This window comes from Convolutriloba macropyga, chromosome 2 (assembly GCF_964194025.1).
Source record: "Convolutriloba macropyga chromosome 2, txConMacr16.3, whole genome shotgun sequence".
NCBI classification, from domain to species: Eukaryota; Metazoa; Xenacoelomorpha; order Acoela; family Convolutidae; genus Convolutriloba; species Convolutriloba macropyga.
In genome coordinates, this window is record NC_134469.1 from 20,315,762 (window position 1) to 20,334,309 (window position 18,548).

At 37.6% G+C, this 18,548-nt stretch overlaps 1 protein-coding gene across 2 annotated transcripts in view; it reads left to right on the top strand.

The window, feature by feature from the left end:
- LOC142357771 (uncharacterized) overlaps positions 1–18,548 on the top strand; it is a 406,796-nt gene that overhangs the window by 365,209 nt on the left and 23,039 nt on the right. For both annotated transcript variants that reach the window (XM_075409310.1, XM_075409313.1), the window contains exon 2: positions 18,215–18,440. In XM_075409310.1, the coding sequence (XP_075265425.1) occupies positions 18,224–18,440 (217 nt within the window). In that variant the 5' untranslated portion in view covers positions 18,215–18,223. The remainder of the gene's footprint in view (positions 1–18,214; positions 18,441–18,548) is intronic.

Sequence of the window (18,548 nt, forward strand, 5' to 3'; positions counted from 1 at the left end):
ACTATTAACTTAATTATATGCTATGCCGTATCAAAGACTTAGTCTGGGTTTCTCTGTTTCTAATGATACAAAATGCATTCATAAAATAATAATTATCAAAGATTTATTATTGTTATAAATGATAAGGAATGACTTAAAATTGCGGTTTTTTCTGGAATGTAAAATATCAATTAACTAGAAACACTAATAGAATTAAACAATCTAGAAAAAGAAAACAAGAAATAGATTAGAAGATAAACTAAATCAACAAAAATATAATGGTAACATAAAAGATCTATTTGATCCATTAAAAAAACAAGAAAATTGCAAAATTAGATACTTGAGCGATCAACTTTAATGATTGAAGGTATATCTTATCAAAGACAAAGACAAACATTAGTGATACACTTGCCTCACGAAATCCACACCTAGTTTTCCAAAATAATTGTTACCTCTGTGAACGGCGATGAACTTTGAGGATAAAGACCGGATGCCTAAAACAAAATTTAAAAATGTTTTTATTTTTGGCGTTTGTATTTGTGTTTGTACTTGTTTGGGTGTATGTATGCTTGTGTAAAATAGAGAGAGAGCAAGCGCGCTGTTCTGAGAGAGGTGGCTCTTTAAATGTTAGATACAAGTAGAGGCAGAGTTCAAAAACTGTCAGCAAGCATGAGAAATTGGCTAGTATTTGCAAAAAAATTGCGACTCAATATAAGCCCAAAACTCAACGAAAGCCTTTAAAAAATTTCAATTCAAACTTTACTGTCAAAATGTCAGCAAAAAGTCCACATGTAGTTTTTTTTTAGAAAAAAAAACTGGATAGAAGACCTAAATGAACAATGTCGAAAGTAGTATAAGTAAATGACTAGTAGCACACCACGGGGGGGGTCACGCACGGTAAAAAAACGACCCCCTCATTTTCGGCCGAAAACTCAAAATTTCGAAAAATTCTAGAATTGATCCCAAATCAAAAGGAGGATATTATTTTTCATTTTTTGAGAGATTAATTTTTTTCGACTTTTTGACCGTCGGTTTTCTGGGGAATATAGTTACTCTATAGCCCGAATTTTAACTAGTTCAGAACACAAGCGACATTTGTCTAGACAGCGTGGCGTTGTAGTACATTACTTTCTACCGAACAAACAAAATACAATTAGCTATAAATGAGAGCGTGTTACTATTGAACAAAGGAGGCTATAATTTGTAGTAAGCTATTACGTATATACATTTCCTTGAATTGTTTTCATAGGTACGCATATTATTCATGGCAACGCTGTTTTTAAGTTACATTTTTATTGCCTTCTAGATTTGTTTACATGCATCCAGGGAAAATTGTTTGGGAAACCAAGTATCTGTTAAAACAGCATCTAGTTTATATTGTCGATGGAGATCAAGCTGTTTTAGTTTCCGAATAGATCAAAGTGATAATTAAGTCGTAAAAATCTGTGATTTAGCTCAACAAGTTGACACAGTCTGGGATTGTAAATTTGTTTTTGAGAGGGATAATTGATTGTTTTTGGCATCAATTACAAATATTAAACTTAGTGCGCGGTCTGGAGGGGTGAAATTTCAATTTTCGTTTACGACAGAGTTTGCTTGAAACTGCGGAACAATTTTGGGAAAAAGTTGGCAAACAATTTTCAACAAAACTTTTTTTTGTATAGGGTTTTTCTGTACTTGTAAAGCCAATCAATTTCTTCGAAAGGATTCTATACTACGAAGTGTTCAATACTAAAAACCATTTTGTTCAGGAATCATTTGTACAATGAAACTTTTATTCAAATTGTAATTGGTTAACTAATATGGCTGATTGTTTCTGAAATTGCCAACTTTTTCGAAAATCTAGATGTCCTGTAAACCAACTGATGAAGTGTCACAGGAAGCTCATTCAGCTCAGAAAATTCATACCACTCTGGATTTCTACTGCAACTACACAAGTCGTTCTGGTTGTTTAACAAATGGTGAGTCAGTTCTGAATCAACTCTGAATTAAATCAACGCTCTTTTAAGCAAAGCAATTGCTTTATTTTTTTCTTATCCCACCTCGGATCAAGCCACAATTTTCAAAAAAGACTATTATCTCTGTTATATATTTTGTAAAGGTTGCCTTAAACTTCTTTTCTGACTTTTTTCTTATCCGAAATTTTTTGTTTAAGCGATGTATCCATGTCCTGAAACTGGGGTCAATGATCTTGAGAACCATTGCCCGGAGTGTTCAAATCAAGTGGTAGAAGTGATCGATCTAACTTCATCACCAAACGATAGCCCCATCCCAGAAAAAGTAACGCAAAACGACTATGCGGATTCATTATCAGAGGTGGTTGTAGAAACTGAAATTATTGAGGCACAAGTCAATCCTCCGGTCTCAGCAAACCTCGATATTTTTCAAGCTGAAACACAATTGGACTCTCGACTTGATTTTCGGGAAAATGCACAATCAATGTTACAATTTGAAGTTTTTAGCGACATGGAGAACGAAGATCCAATGCCTTTGCAAAACTTAAATAGAAAACCGAAGAGTAAAAAACTTAAAAAGACACGAGTACTACATCCACGGAGCTCAAAAACGTTTGGACGCTTTCTGGTTAAAAAATATTACAAACAAAAGTGACCTTGAATTGATTGAACTTGATTACTACTGTTCGCTTCTGTTTTCATATCGCCAAATAATAATAATACTTGAATTGAACACTACCAAATTAAAAAATTTTGAATTACGTGAGCGCTAGGGAATTTTTTTAAGAAGATTTAGAAAAAGATGATACATCGTATAAGTTAAAAGGAAACACTTTTTTCGTTAGCGTTGAAAAAATTCTGTAACCGACGCTAGAGGATAAGCAAACACCATTAAAGTTTTACCTGCAAAACTATCAAACTGACGTCTGAAATTCGAGAAATTGTCCGAAACCTAGAAGAAAATCAAGGGAGTTTTTCAAAGGAAATAAGTGTTTGTACTTTTTAAAGTTTGTAAAATATTTGAAAAAGATACCCTGTTTTTAACTTTGCTTATCTGTTGTGAAACTATTGCGTTCATTGACACCTGAGGTAGATAGATTACATTTAGTGACCCTAACGGAAGAGAAAAAAAATACTTGACAAAAATCAGCTGCTTGTAGGGACCTTGTCGCATTTTTTATTTTTCACTGTAGAGTTTTACTATGAGGTTTGTTTCACAATTGGACCATTGTGTTTTACCTAATCAAGCTTTGACTTCTGTCAAAATCTGGTAGTGACGAAAAAGAACTAGTGTATGGATACCCAAGCTACCCAAGTAGTACCCAATCAAGTTTTCACTTTGAATACTAAGAGGTAATTATGAAAAAGAACTTGTGCATTGATACCTAAGCTACCTAAGCGGTACCTAATCGAGTTTTGACTTTGAATAATTAGAGGTAATAACTAAAAAGAACTTGTGTAATGATACCTAAGCTACCCAAGCGGTACCTAATCGAGTTTTGACTTTGAATAATTAAAGGTAATAACTAAAAATAACTTGTGTATTGGATCCTAAGCTAGCTGCTGGTTACCTAAGCGAGTTTTAACTTGTACATATCAAGGGTATTGGTGAAAAATAACTTGTGTATTTGATTCTAAGCTACCTGCTGGTTACCTAAGCGAGTTTTAACTTGTACATATGAAGGGTATTGGTGAAAAATAACTTGTGTGTTGGATCCTAAGCTACCTGCTGGTTACCTAAGTGAGTTTTAACTTGTACATATCAAGGGTATTGGTGAAAAATAACTTGTGTATTGGATCCTAAGCTACCTACTGGTTACATAATCGAGTTTTAACTTGTACATATCAGGGTTATTGGTGACATTTTTGTGGCCGAACAAAGTAGTGTGGAGAGAAAAAGAGAGTGCAAAGCGGAGAGCAAGCTGGAGAGCAACGAGGAGAGCAAGTTGGAAACCGACTGCAGAAAAGGAATAATTCAGTTAGTCCTTTTAAGTTTTACATCTTTTTGACCAGTTTTTTGGGTTTTTTTATTTCAAAACTCCTCTTTGTCTCATGGCATTTTAATTCATCACCAATTTCTGATGTTGCTCACCTTTATATTTTTCTTTGTTGATAAATTCTATATATATTGGGAATTAATTTTAATATCTTGTCTGGAGTACAAAGTCTTGAGATAAACAGTCTGAAGAGTAGCAGGAACTGTACTCGCTTTACGCCAGTAAACTCCTTGCCTTCTTAACTTTGGCAACCCCAATGATTGAGAAGCGGACCTTGCTGGTTTAGAGAAACCCCATTGCGAAAATTAGACGGCACCAGTTCACAAACTTTTAACACGCACCACCATTCACAAACACTCACTGAGTTCACTTAGACACTTAGATCAGTTGTAGGGTAGATTATGACAGATTGCTACAATCGACACAGATGATCTACGGAGGTAACTATGAACATGTTCCTAATTTTTTCGAGACAAAGAGGAATTTTTGTTTGGCAATAAACATCAGCTACTTTTTTCATTTCCATCTGATAGCGCGGAAGCTTTTTAAACGCTTATACTATGGATTGAGGGCACTGAGGATAAAAATGACTTAGTTAATAATTGATCAACTGCTTATGTGGGAACTTTTAAAAGACTTATACTATGGATTGAAGGTACTGAGGATTAAAATGACTTAGATATAAATTGATCAACTGCTTATATGGGAACTTTTAAAAGACTTATACTATGGATTGAAGGCACTGAGGACAAAAAAGACTTAGATAATAAGTGATCAACTGCTTATATGGGAGCTTTTAAAAGACTTATACTATGGATTGAAGGTACTGAGGACAAAAATGACTTAGTTAATAATTGATCAACTGCTTATATGGGAACTTTTAAAAGACTTATACTATGGATTGAAGGTACTGAGGTTAAAAAAGACTTAGTTATTAATTGATCAGCTACTAGTATGGGAGCTTTTAAAAGACTTATACAATGGATTGAAGGTACTGAGGATAAAAATGATTTAGATATAAATTGATCAAATGCTTATATGGGAGCTTTTAAAAGACTTATACAATGGATTGAAGGTACTGAGGTTAAAAATGACTTAGATATAAATTGATCAGCTACTAGTATGGGAGCTTTTAAAAGACTTATACAATGGATTGAAGGTACTGAGGACAACAAAGACTTAGATAATAAGTGATCAACTGCTTATATGGGAGCTTTTAAAAGACTTATACTATGGATTGAAGGTACTCAGGTTAAAAAAGACTTAGTTATTAATTGATCAACTGCTTATATGGGAACTTTTAAAAGACTTATACTATGGATTGAAGGTACTGAGGACAAAAATGACTTAGATATAAATTGATCAGCTGCTTATATGGAAGCTTTTAAAAGACTTATACTATGGATTGAAGGTACTGAGGATAAAAATGACTTAGTTATTAATTGATCAACTACTAGTATGGGAGCTTTTAAAAGACTTATACAATGGATTGAAGGTACTGAGGACAAAAAAGACTTAGATATAAATTGATCAACTGCTTATATGGCAGCTTTTAAAAGACTTATACTATAGATTGAAGGTACTGAGGACAAAAATGACTTAGATATAAATTGATCAACTGCTTATATGGGAACTTTTAAAAGACTTATACTATGGATTGAAGGTACTGAGGTTAAAAAAGACTTAGTTATTAATTGATCAGCTAAGAGTATGGGAGCTTTTAAAAGACTTATACAATGGATTGAAGGTACTGAGGATAAAAATGATTTAGATATAAATTGATCAAATGCTTATATGGGAGCTTTTAAAAGACTTATACAATGGATTGAAGGTACTGAGGTTAAAAATGACTTAGATATAAATTGATCAGCTACTAGTATGGGAGCTTTTAAAAGACTTATACAATGGATTGAAGGTACTGAGGACAACAAAGACTTAGATAATAAGTGATCAACTGCTTATATGGGAGCTTTTAAAAGACTTATACTATGGATTGAAGGTACTCAGGTTAAAAAAGACTTAGTTATTAATTGATCAACTGCTTATACGAGAGCTTTTAAAAGACTTATACTATGGATTGAAGGTACTGAAGACAAAAATGACTTAGATATCAATTGATCAACTGTTTATAAGGGAGCTTTTAAAAGACTTATACTATGGAGTGAAGGTACTGAGGATGAAAATGACTTAGATATCAATTGATCAACTGTTTATAAGGGAGCTTTTGAATGACTTATACTATGGATTGAAGGTACTGAAGATGAAAATGACTTAGACATAAACTGATCAACTGCTTAAATGGGAGCTTTTAAAAGACTTATACAGTACAATTTTTCTATAACACGAGTTGAAAAAATTTCTTATTTCCATCAAACGGGAACAAACAAAACACAAATCACAAAAACTAAAGCAGAGTTCTTTCGCAGAAGTTAATTGTCACTATCAGAGTCAATTTGTACTACTCTCCATTTCTTTATTCTATCTACATTGATAGATTCTTTGTCTGATATCAGCTCCAGCGTTCGTTTTGCGCACTTTTTCATACTTTTTGAGGGTCCGGGATGGTTGATGGGTTGCTCTTGTGCTGTACAGTTAGTAGAAACATGAATGGGGGTTACGGGTCTTGGGTCTAGAAGACTAGGCGACGAACCTGATTCGGCAGCCTGATCGTCTATAAAAGAACATCTATCAATTTCGTCCTCAATCACTTGTTGAGTCAGATTTTCAAAATCTGCAATGTCCGCTTCCAGCTCATCGTCACTGTAAACACGCTGGTTGAGACCCGGATCAGGCGGAGACCAGACCTCTGCAGACAGTGAAGGCCCTGTGTATTGAGTTGGCGGTTGACTTTGTGGCATTGTTGATTCGGCAAAGTGTACAACAGTTTCTTCCTCATCACTCGAACCCCAATCTGGATCCTGCACTACGTTGCGCATAAACATTTCCTCGCGGAGAGCATGATGACCAAATGGTAGAGTTGTGATCTTGTCGTCTAAAATATACCGCTTGTCATCGTATCCCGAGAGTGATTTCTTGTTACACACAACTGTCATAAGTTGGTGTTTGCTCGACGCAATTCTTGTATTGAGAAGCCGAACAGTTTCTCCTCCTGTGAGAACCTGTTTGTATAATTCATGTGTCAGCATGCGCCTGGCGTCTTGCGTCACACCTTTCGCCGACTGCTTTGCAAGACCTAAAATAGAAGTTCGTACATTCTAGTTTTTGTTTTTCACTTTTTTTCTTTCGTTTCGTCTTGGAAATCTAGTCCTAGGTCTCTTTTTTATGCTTTTTATCCGGTTTTTCTTTACTCATTCTGCTTTTTGTTGTTTTCTTGACTTTTTTAGGTTTTGGAAAAAAAAGTTGACTAACCATCTGCCAGTTTGATGGAATACAGCTTCGGCTTCAACCCCACAAACTCAGAAATCATCTTGCCTCCCATCTCATCTTTAAATTTTAGTGTCACCCTTGCGTTGCTTTGATCGTACATCTCGTGATTAGTTGGAAAGTTTGAGAAGTCGAAAAGGTCCTTCACTGTGGTTTTCCGCTTCAAGTCTGCGAAGAAGTCGTTTGAGAAAATTTCATAAACAAACGAGTCCGTGTCCGAGTACAGTAGTTTACAATTGAAGTGTTTCTTCATTGTATTGTAGTGGAAGTCGTACATGAATTTCTTCGAAAGATCTAAGATGCAAGCACCTACGATAGTTGGTTTGTCCCACTCTATTTCAGTCTCGTTCAAGCTTATCGTTGCCAAGTTCTCATCAATGATTTTGAACGACTTCATCTGTGGAGCACTGGTCCATTTCAATGTCTCTTCTTCACTTCGAGCCAGTTTTACTTTTATGCGATTGCGTTTCCCCTCACACGTTTTCCCAAATGCGCTGTTCACCATTAGTTTATAGAAGTTCTCCTCGAACTTGTTCTTGGCTTGCTTTCGCTTCTGAGTGTTCAACTTGACATATGGCGCTAGCCATTTCGACTGGTTAAAAGCGAGTGATCGATGTAGTTTTTCAACTTTCAACCCCAACTGTACGTAGAGCTTCAATGTTTGATAGTGCAAAATGTAGTTCTTTTTGGGGAACAAGGTCTGGATCAATTTGTTACTCGAAGGCGGCGCGTTCATCTGCATATCATTCAAAAGCTCTTCCTGATAGTCACCCAACCAGCATGCGTCAACTTTCTGTTTTGTTGGGGCCAAGGGAAAATCTGAATGAAGATCATGAAGTTCATCTGGGTACGACAAATCCACTTCTAATACGTAGCCAATATCGCTATCGTCAGGTGTCTCCAACACGCTTTGGATGAACGCTTTTTGAATTTCGGGATCCCAGTTTCCGTCAGTGTACTCAAAATTGTTCAATGGCAATGGAAACTTTTCCATTATGCCCCCATACAAATTGTTTGCATCAATCATTACTATGAAGGTTGAGGGTGCTTTGGGGTTGAAATTTGGTAGATATTTGTTGTTCGCAACCGCCAGCCGCTTATTGTATATCGAGCTTACGCCACCACGGATCAATCCTTCTACCATATCCAATTGTTCTCTCTCTTTTAGGAGTCTCAAAGGCGCTTTAGATAACTTTAACATAGCATCACCAGAGAGATTGGAAGCGGTATAGTACTGACAGCAATCCAGTCCGTAAGTTTCGTAGCACACCTTGCGGAAGCAGAGCATAACTGCAGCTAGAAGAAACACATCAGTTTTGAGATACAAACTATAGTAATCTTCAATTGTTTCACATTGAAACTTCTCGAAAACTTCCAGCGCATGTTTGTACTCGTCTTCAGTAACGCTCACTTGATACTGTTGAAGACTATTCATCCACTTTTCTCGTGGTGGGAGTGCGGTCTCTTTCAGTTTAGTGAAATTATCAATGTAACAATAGGGGAAATATCCCTTCCGTTTCAACATTTGCACTGAATTATGGCCAATCCTTAAAGTGATGTTCTAGCAAAGTGAACTGATCAGAGGGTAAGTTTTGTGCTAGAGAATCTAATGACGAGGCCATGAAACGAAATGAGTCTAGTAGCCTGATATACTCATACACCGGTTTGATCACTCCATTCTTGTCCTGACGGTTGTAGACTAGAACACCAATTTCCAGAGCTATATATTTCTCATCTGTATTCGGAACAATTGATACAGTATTCCTCATGTTGCTACCCTGGAGAGCAAGAATTACATGGTGAAGATCGTAGTTTGAGAGATTGTGTGCAAATAGCGGAGTATAGTTGAGAAACCTCCTGTTAATGTTACAAGTATTATGCGCCCATCCGAGGAATTCTCCAGTGAAGTGACAATGATCTAGAACTGTCGGGTTATTAAAATTGTGTTCCAATGGTTCTTCACATATCCAACAATTGGCGGCATCTTCTTTCGCGATGAGAGGCTGGCCAGAGAAATATTTGTGTTGCTGTTTAACAGTGTAAACTCGTTTTGCTATGGTTTCCAAAGACTGAACAAATTGTTCCATGACCTTCGGTCCTGTCAAACATTCAAAATGAAACGGTTCAGTTTGGTTCTGAGCAACAAACAACATTGCATAGCTGCACGGTTTATGTACTTCTATTGTTCTTGTTTCTGATTTGGTTGGGTTGTTTTGACATCCTGAGACAGGTTCAATTATTGACTCCAAGTCAAAAAAGCCAACAATTGGAGCAAACCAACGGGACTGAAACTTTTTGTAGTAGTACTTTGTGTTTTTTGGCATACGCACGATTGCTGGTTTGTTCTTCCAGCAAAGTTCTAAATGTTTTTCATATCGTTCTTTTGAGGTGCAAACATGAAAACAGTTTCTACAAATATGATTATCTGTTCTAACTACTCGTTCCTTGACTTTATGAATAAGAGATCGCAGGTTTCGGATTAAAACGTAGTGATGCATTTGACCGTCGCTAAGAAGAAGAAGGTCCATGTTGAATTCACAGTTCTGTTTTTTGGAAACTCGGAATGGTATCAGACCGTTTTCAGCGTAGCTAAAATATTCAAACTTTTTTGATTTTTCATCTTTTTTTTTCCTCATTTGCTTGTGTGCCATAATCTTATTTTTAGTTTTAAAGTTTTTCCAAAAGAAAGATTTTTAACTTACCGAAAAACGTTGACGCAGACATTGTTTAGCTCTTCAAAGCGAGTCATCTGGTGGAAGCCCATAGGCATGTCAAACACACCATCTGCTTGTTTTGCAAGCGGGTTGTCTGGTCTGTATGTTACTGGGCTGGTTATCCTGCGTGCCGACGCACCAGGAGGAAGAAGTCGAGGGCCAAACTTAAAATGGTAGGCGGCAGTATAGCAATACAGAAAACAATTCTCGTCTTCTCGGTTTCTGATATTCAGTAGAGAGCATGTGCGCGCTAGTTTGCCTGGAAGTGCTAAATATGACGATGCCCTTATCGGTTTAGCTTTTGCTAATCGGATTTCAATGTTGACAATTTGGTTGAGAGTCCAACCGCTACCATGGGAAGCGAAATTGTTGAGCGCTAGGAGCATCTGTTCTACCATTGCATGGAAGGTTTTATCTGCAAGACCACCGAAATCCACTCGTTCCATTTTTGATGCAACATGAATCGAAATTCTATCGGGCTGGCTTGATGATAGATCATCATCGGTTTTCGTGGGTTTGACGAGATCGATAACTGAGTTGAACTGAACTTTTTGTGAGTGTTGTTGAACACTAATGTTGATAATGTTTTCAATCTCTTGACGTTTTAGCTGCATAACGTGTAATAGATCAACGTCTCTTGACCCGACGGTAATCTCATAGACTTTCAGTGTATCGCCGAAAGCGCGTTCGCTTGGTATGATGCCTGAGTCCTGTAGGTTGTTTACATCTACACTCCAAGCTGGTAGACCGTGGAAAGTGTTCATGTGCTCAAGATAATCAGCGTCACGTGGAAAACATTTTTGACAGTATATGCAGTATCGTGGACTGGTCGCCTCATGCTGCACAGTCATGTGTCCTGTTAGCTCATACAGGCTTCTTGTGGTGAATCCACATTCAGTGCACTCGAATGAGTTTGTTTGAGGATAGATCTTATGCACTTCTTTCCGATGTCGACGAACGCTTCTTCTATTTGCCAGTAGTTTATGACAAATTTCGCACTTGGCTTGTCCCATCCCACAAAAATTGATTGTTGCTGTAAGAGAGTAACGGTGAAAGGAACGATTAATTAAGAAGTTTAGAAGTGACAAAAATGTATCAAGTTTGAATCAACTGAACGCAAAGTGTAAGGCAAAAAGCAATGAGTAATTTTTCAGTCCGGGTAACCCCGCTTTCAACAAGTTGATTAGCCAATCGGATGCAAGCAAGCTGTCTCTTTTTTTGTCTGTTTTTATCGAGGGGCCATCGCGTTACAGTGACGCAATTCAGCCTGGTAGCGTTACTTTTTGTTTACATAGTGCACTCGGGTCCAGACAAGAATTTGTTTACATGCCATCAACACAAGTCTGAAGAACTTGAATTTGTTTACAAGCCATCAACGTTTTTGTCATAGTTGAACGATTTAGTTTGTTTTTCCAGGGGAGGGGGAATTTAGGTATTTATAAAGGTGAATTTTTGGTTGGTGAGTCATCGACCTAACTAAAAAGAAAGCGTGTATAATTGTTTACTTCATATGTTTTATAAAAGACAACAGCTGAATTTCATTGATATCGGGAATGAATGGAAAATTATCATTGAGAACACAATGAGCTATATAAATGCAATAAAGTCCACACATTTGAGAGTCTGCACTTTGTAGGGGTTTATTTTTGTCACGTCTGTCTTCCATGAGGTCCACTATAATGCTATCATTAGTGCTTTGTCGAAATCGGTCTGATATGTGTTTATATGAATAGAGAGGTAATGCCAGCGGGTCGGCAAAGTATGTTATTGGGTAGGCATATCTCTTTGCAAGCACAATCCAATGAGATCCAGGTGAAGAGGCTGGTGAAGCGTTGACGATAGCAAATGAGTTGGTTGGTATGTGCAAGGGGAAATTGTCAGCTGCATAAACACCGTTGAATTTAAACATCAAATGACCGGATTGTAGAATCAATTTGAATATTTTATCTTCATCCATTAGATTATAGGAAGAGCGTTTTTGGAAACGTTTCTCGAGGAATCGATATAAACTGTTGAACATTTCTCCCCGAGAAATAAAATTTCAATGTTGCGGGGCAACGCTGCACCGAACTTGAGTTCCACAGATAATGATGAGTTTGTTAGCTCGGGATGAATAAAGTCATGGGTTGCCTCTTGAGTGCTGGTGAGATCAAACACCATAATGTAATGGTTAGGAAAATCAGATAGAGATATCCCGTGACCATTTTCTACATAAGCTAGTGCAGCCATCGAGTTGTAGTATAGTCGTTTATTATCAGTTGTTGATATTGGTGTACCAGCTGTGGCGAACCCATTACGGTAAATTATTATCTCATTCAAATCAAACTTCTGGTATGAAAATGGATTGAGCGTGTTAGTACCGATGAACGCATCGCTGCGGCACATGGCGACAATTAGTCTACGAATAGGTTCTTTTGTGAAAATATCCTCCTGCTTCCAGCTTTGTTGCCCAGCTGTTGCTAGAAAAGCTTTCGAAATAACTTCATTATATCGGTACATTGCAGGTGTCTTGAGAAGTGTTTTCTCGATTGCACCAAGTACCATATCGGAGACTGTCATTTTTCGCACGAACAAATTTGCTTCATCGATTTTGATTTTATAGTGTTTAGCCCCGTCTTCACTCACAATCGCAAAGTCATCCTGTGATCGTCGGAAAGAAATTCGCAGCGTTACTCCACTCGTTAGATGCTTCTCGCATGAAAAGAAATCGGTAGCTATTTTTCCATACATTGTGAGTTGAGCAGATCTTCTCACAGTTTCTTGTCGAGCTGTGATTGTAGCGGCTGGGACGCCTGTTGGGTCTGCTTCATAATCATATCCTTGACATTTCAGCCAGGTTTTTTTCGCATCCGATCCATGAGAAAATTCTGTTTCTATGAAACTTTTGTGTGCGTAGTGCCCATTGGCGGAAGAAATTTTGATGCCGTTTGCTGACACTATGCAATCGGCGAAAAGGGAATGTAAGACATTATTAGCTAGATGTGGCGTGTCACTGTTGTTGGCATCTCCCGTGGTGAAGCGTAAATCGTTTCCATTATTTCGAACAACTCGAAATTTGATTTCCAGATAAATTTTCTGTAGGTCGATGAAGTTGTTTCTGTCACCGACTATTTCAAACTCTAACGAAGATCCAGTGGGCGAGTACAAAGGTCCTGTTTTTTGCTCGAACGATTGATCAAATGTTACAAGAAGGGGAGGTTTCTCGAACAAGTCTAATGAGCTATGTGTTGCCTCTGTGGGAATAACAATGTTAGTACGCATTTTTTACTTTTGAGAAGAAATCTGATCGACTTCTTTTTAGCTTCGTTTTTCGCGAAATGATCTTTTTCTTTGGTGGAGACTGCTTTTTGTATGCTTTCTTCTTCGACCTCCTTCGATAGATTGCTTTTCGTCCTCGTTGAAGTGCTCCTCCGATTTGTTTTCTCGCTGTTTTTGCAACTGTACTTTTCAGAGCTTGCTTCGCTGATTTCTTTTTTGTTGCAAATTCTAATAACTCTGGTGCACCTTGCACTAGCAATTCTCTTCCAATTGTTTTTGCTGCTGGCCAAATAAGTCGTCGGGCTAGGGGTAATGCAACACGACCAATGCCAGCAGCTAATGCGCCGAATCCACTTCCTCTTTGTCTATAATGTCCTGAGAAATGGGGCATTGAATTGGATGCTTGATTATTATAATAGGCTTCCATCAGTTAGCTTGTTCTCTGGAATTTGAGACTTATAACAACTTTACCAATTCCAGTGAAAGGGATCAGTTTCCCAGTTTCACTTCTCAGCTCAACTTTGATGCTCTGGATATTGTTTGAAAGTAAACGCTTGTAGTCCAAGTTTGTATAGGTTTTATGGTGAATAGGTGATACTGTGTTGAGGCTACCGTTTCTCAGACGTCTCTCCGATTCAATGATTTTGAGAATGGGTGCACGTGAGTCACCCACATGTTGATACTCAATAATATCAAGGTACACAAAAATAAGCTGCGACCCACATGTTATATCAACGGGGAAAATACCAAAATGTCTGTTAGGAGAGTTCGGAGCCCCATTTTCCAAGTTTGTCTTGTAACCAATGTGAACAAAACCATTGTGTGCAGGGTCCGGGGTCCCCTTGAAACCAAGAATGCTGGGAATTTCATTGTCTTGAAATGACAATCCTTCATTTTCCCCAAATGTTAACACAAGCTTTTGCGTTATCTTGTCGAACTTACGATCAAACTGTTTTAGTCTTGCAATGCGAACAATCTCCGAGACTAGATCTTCCCAGCTGTTGTAAATACCAGTCCGAATTTTTCTGAGTTGTCCTGATCGATTACTCGACTCATTTGGATTGGTCATTGAATTCTTGTAAACAACTATTTCTTCAGAGTTCACGTTGTTGATGTTTGATGGAAAAGATAGTGATGTCAATGCTACTTGCCATTCTCCCTGTAAGTGTATCGGTTGTGATAATTGGTTCCGAAATGATGCCATAGTATTTCCATTAAAAACGTCCATTGATGCATTTGATAACAAGTCAATTGTAAACTCATTGCTGTTAGAAATCATTGCTCCTCTTCAGTGTTTAACGCATCAACTTGTACTAATTCCGGTTCGTAAAACTTCCCAAGGATTTTAACGTTGTTTGCGTCAACCAGATTGTAGGTAGGTGGACTTGTTGTAGCCAATCTTAGTACTGTGAAAATTTCGTCTGTATAATTCTGAGTATAACCTTTTCTGAAGTTATCGTCTGGTTTCGCTATTCGTACCAGGTCCCCCTCTTCAAATCGTGGTTTATATTTATTGTTGTCCAAAGCAATCGAAATTAAAAATGGTTCATGTTTTTTGAATACTTTATTTGGGGCTAACTTTGTAACGCGGTTAACACGACTGTTAATGATATTTACGAAATTGGGAAGCTCCTTTATATAGTTCCAAGTCCATTTTTCTTCCAAGTATCTGTATATAATGTTTTTAAGTGACCGAATATTTCTTTCCGCAAACGCAGATTTGGTTTCGTTTTCGGTTGTATACAAATGAATCTTTTTGTTTTCACAGAATGTTTTGAACGCGCCCTTGAATTCGGTGCCTTTGTCTGTCCACACTTTCTCTGGTTGTTTCGTCTTTATCATTTGTTTGAAGGCTTCAACGCAATCCTTCGAATACATCGTTCTGAGAGGTTGAACACGTAAATAGCGCGATAAAACGTCAACTGCAATCAATAGGTATTTGACCCCATTGTTGTGCTTGGCTATTTTGTCCATATAGGCTACATCCATGGACCAGATTTCGTTTATTCTGTAAGCAACTACCTTCAATCGTGGAAAACTTTTCCGGAATTGACGATATTTAGTGTATGAGTTCTTCGATTGAAGGAATTTTTCAATTTTTTTGTTGGAAAAGCCGCTTTCCTCTTTTATGTTAGCAACACTTCCAAATGCTGCTTTTCCTTTCGTGTAAACTTTATTTAGTTTTTTGATTTCCGCTGAATGGAGTTTTCCAGCTTGTTGGCGTTTTAATTTCTTCTTCTGCGTCTGCGAAGCCTTCCTCATCAAAGCTAGCAGTCTCTGTTTTTTCTGCTCTCTCGATAGCAGGTTTCTGTTCACTGGCTGCTCCATCTGGAAACTGACGCAGTTTTTGCTCTTTCGGAATTTTAATGAACTTCTTTGCGTAAGTATTACAAGTGAGATGTGGTGCAAGATTCAAATAATTCAATACTTGATAATCGTCAGGCAAAAGTTTTGATGATGTTTGTTGTAATGCGTAGAGGAAAGTTGATGCTGGAATGTCGGTGTTCCTTCCATTAATTAGGATTTTACCTTCAACGTCCAGTGAAATGTTGCGTGATCCGTTGATTTTCTTCAAAATTATTTTTGCTTTTCCAAATTTGTCTTTTTCGAGAAAATCTATATCACCGATCACACTCTGACTGATTTCATCAAACTCTTTTCGTTTAGTGTCGTCTGGGATACTTTGTTGCTTTTCTTCTTCATCGGAAACTATGACGTCATCTGTCTGTTGCTCTGTGTTCTGCTGCATGAGTGCTTCTGATGGCTCTTGTTTTGAAGTTCTCTGTAGAAGCGATAGTTGTTTTGACTTGTTTTTTGTGAACGGATCGTTTAATATTTGTGAAACTTGGGGTTGTTCAGTTGTAAACATGTTGCGAGGAATCAGCACAAATTCCTCAGTTGGCATTCTTCTGTAGAAACTCTATGCAAGGTCTGGCAATTAGTCGAATCAGAGAATGCCCTCTCGTTGTCTGGAATAATTTACTTCTTTCTAGAGCACTAAAATATTTTTCAGAAAGTTGTCGTAGTTGAGGTTCAAATTGTTGTAGTTCTTTCTTGTTGATTGGGACAACACCAGAGAGCACGTTCATTACACAATCGCTTAGGAACCAAATGAATTCAATATCTTGGGCTAGAAAAATTCTCTTGCTTTTCGATTTGGGGTTGCTGTTAACGCACCAGCGCTTCAGCATAAGCAAATGTCTCTTTTTCATTCGTAATTGGTGTAATAACAGCTTCCTCCGAAGGAATATAGAATACTGATGGTTCGGGACCAATGAGTTGAGAAGAAAATCGTAAGCCTTGACTTGTTTTAGGATCCAGGTCAATGATCAAATGTCCATAGGGTTGAGCTGTTGCTAATTTGTATGCGTCCTTGAGTAATTGGAGACAGTTTAACTGTTTTCCGAGGTATTCTATTTGTTGAATGTCACGCAATGATTTGAATAAAACTATATGAGTTGTGTTTAGATCAATTGTCCGCGACCATTTACTCTGTTGGAATAAGTTGTGTTTGACGTAGATCACATGAATTTTTCTGTGTCTTCCTGACGTTGCTATCTTCACAAACTCTTTGTCGTTAAAGATTTCCTCGCATGAGTCATCATAAACGAGCAGACAGTCCGAAAGCTTTTTCGTTATATCCAATCCGGAATACTTGATGAACTCAATGTGCGGTATTTTTTGTTGCATAGCTGTAAATATGTCCTGGAACTCTTTGTAGAAGTAATAAATTTTGGGAAATGCTGGGTAGAAGGACCGACCTTGCAGCATGCTGAATATGAGGTCAGTTTTCCCAGAACCACTTGGGCCTACAACCGCCATGAAGATCCTATCGTTTGTGAGAATGACTTTATTCATAATTTAGGATTTGGTAAGATATAACCAACTAGACTCGAAAGCAGTGCAATCCAAATTGATTTCTCTTCGCAGCTCTCCGATATCAAGAATAGCATGGCAAAACAGAGACTAATCATGAGCACGATAATACTCACTTGAACGAAAAATATAATCTCTGATCGAGGGACTACGGTATTGGAACAGCAACGCCATGGAGGTCTCTCTCGGTTTCCATCATCAAAAACCAAGTTTGTAATACCCCCATCAATTTCGTCTCTCGTAACTCGGGTACTCATTGAAACAGTTTTAACGTTTTTTACTTAACGTCTGTTTACTGGAACTGTAATTTGAAAAATGATCTTGCTAGTCAATTTTTCCAAACTCATGTTTTAATTTTGTCTTCATATATTGTCCCATCGCGCCCAAGGGCTTTTCTGAAGAATTTTAGTGGCGAAATGTAAAGATTTAGAGGGGGTCGTTTTTTTACCGTGCGTGACCCCCCCCGTGGTGTGCTACTAGTCATTTACTTATACTACTGTCGAACCTTGAGTATCGACCAATTACCAAAAAGAAAAAATTTCGAGTTTTTTTGGGTGTACGTGTTGTTTTGTGTGGTATGTTTTGGTTTTTAGGGTTTTTGTGTCTGTATGTTTCAGGTTGTACTACACTAGTATTTCTCAAATGTTTTTGCCTGCCTAAAAAAGACGGATGTTTTTGGTTCAATCACAACAAGCAATATTCTCCAATGCATATACGCTTTGATATGTCCAACGGTTTCTCTGACAAAATTTAAAAGTGGTTTTAAACTTGAAAGGCGAGTTATGTTGAAAATTGGTTCGATCACAACAAGGTGAGTTGTGTTGGACTTGAGTGGCACTGGCCGTCTTGTTATACTTAACAACAGATTGGCAAGACGCATGAACGACGCCACTATTGAAGAACAGAAAATGAAGTCAGTCTTTATTTTGTGTTTAAATCGATTAGCTACTCAACAATTAGCATGTATTTTAATACGCTTTTTGGTTAATTAGGCCTTTGTTTTCATACTTTACCCAAATTTAAATGTCTTTTTTGGTCCACATTTTGTTTCAGTTGGAAAATGACTGCTGAATACAGACAGGTGCTCGATTACTGGTACACAAAAGGATATCGCAGTAAATCTTCCGACTGGGATGAGGATTTCAACAACTGCATGTCATCGTTTTCCGACAGATACTGGAGTGGCAAACTATCATCATGGTTGGGGTCCACGGAAGGAAAAATTGCTCTGATTATTGTGGAGGTGCATTTCAAAAAGCCGAATAAAATAGCTCGAGGTTAGTTAAATGTCAGCGTCATCATTTGGTTTGAATGGTTACTTCTCTTCAATGAGAAAATCGGATATTTTTAAGTCACGTTTTTTGAGAGCATTTTATATTCAACTA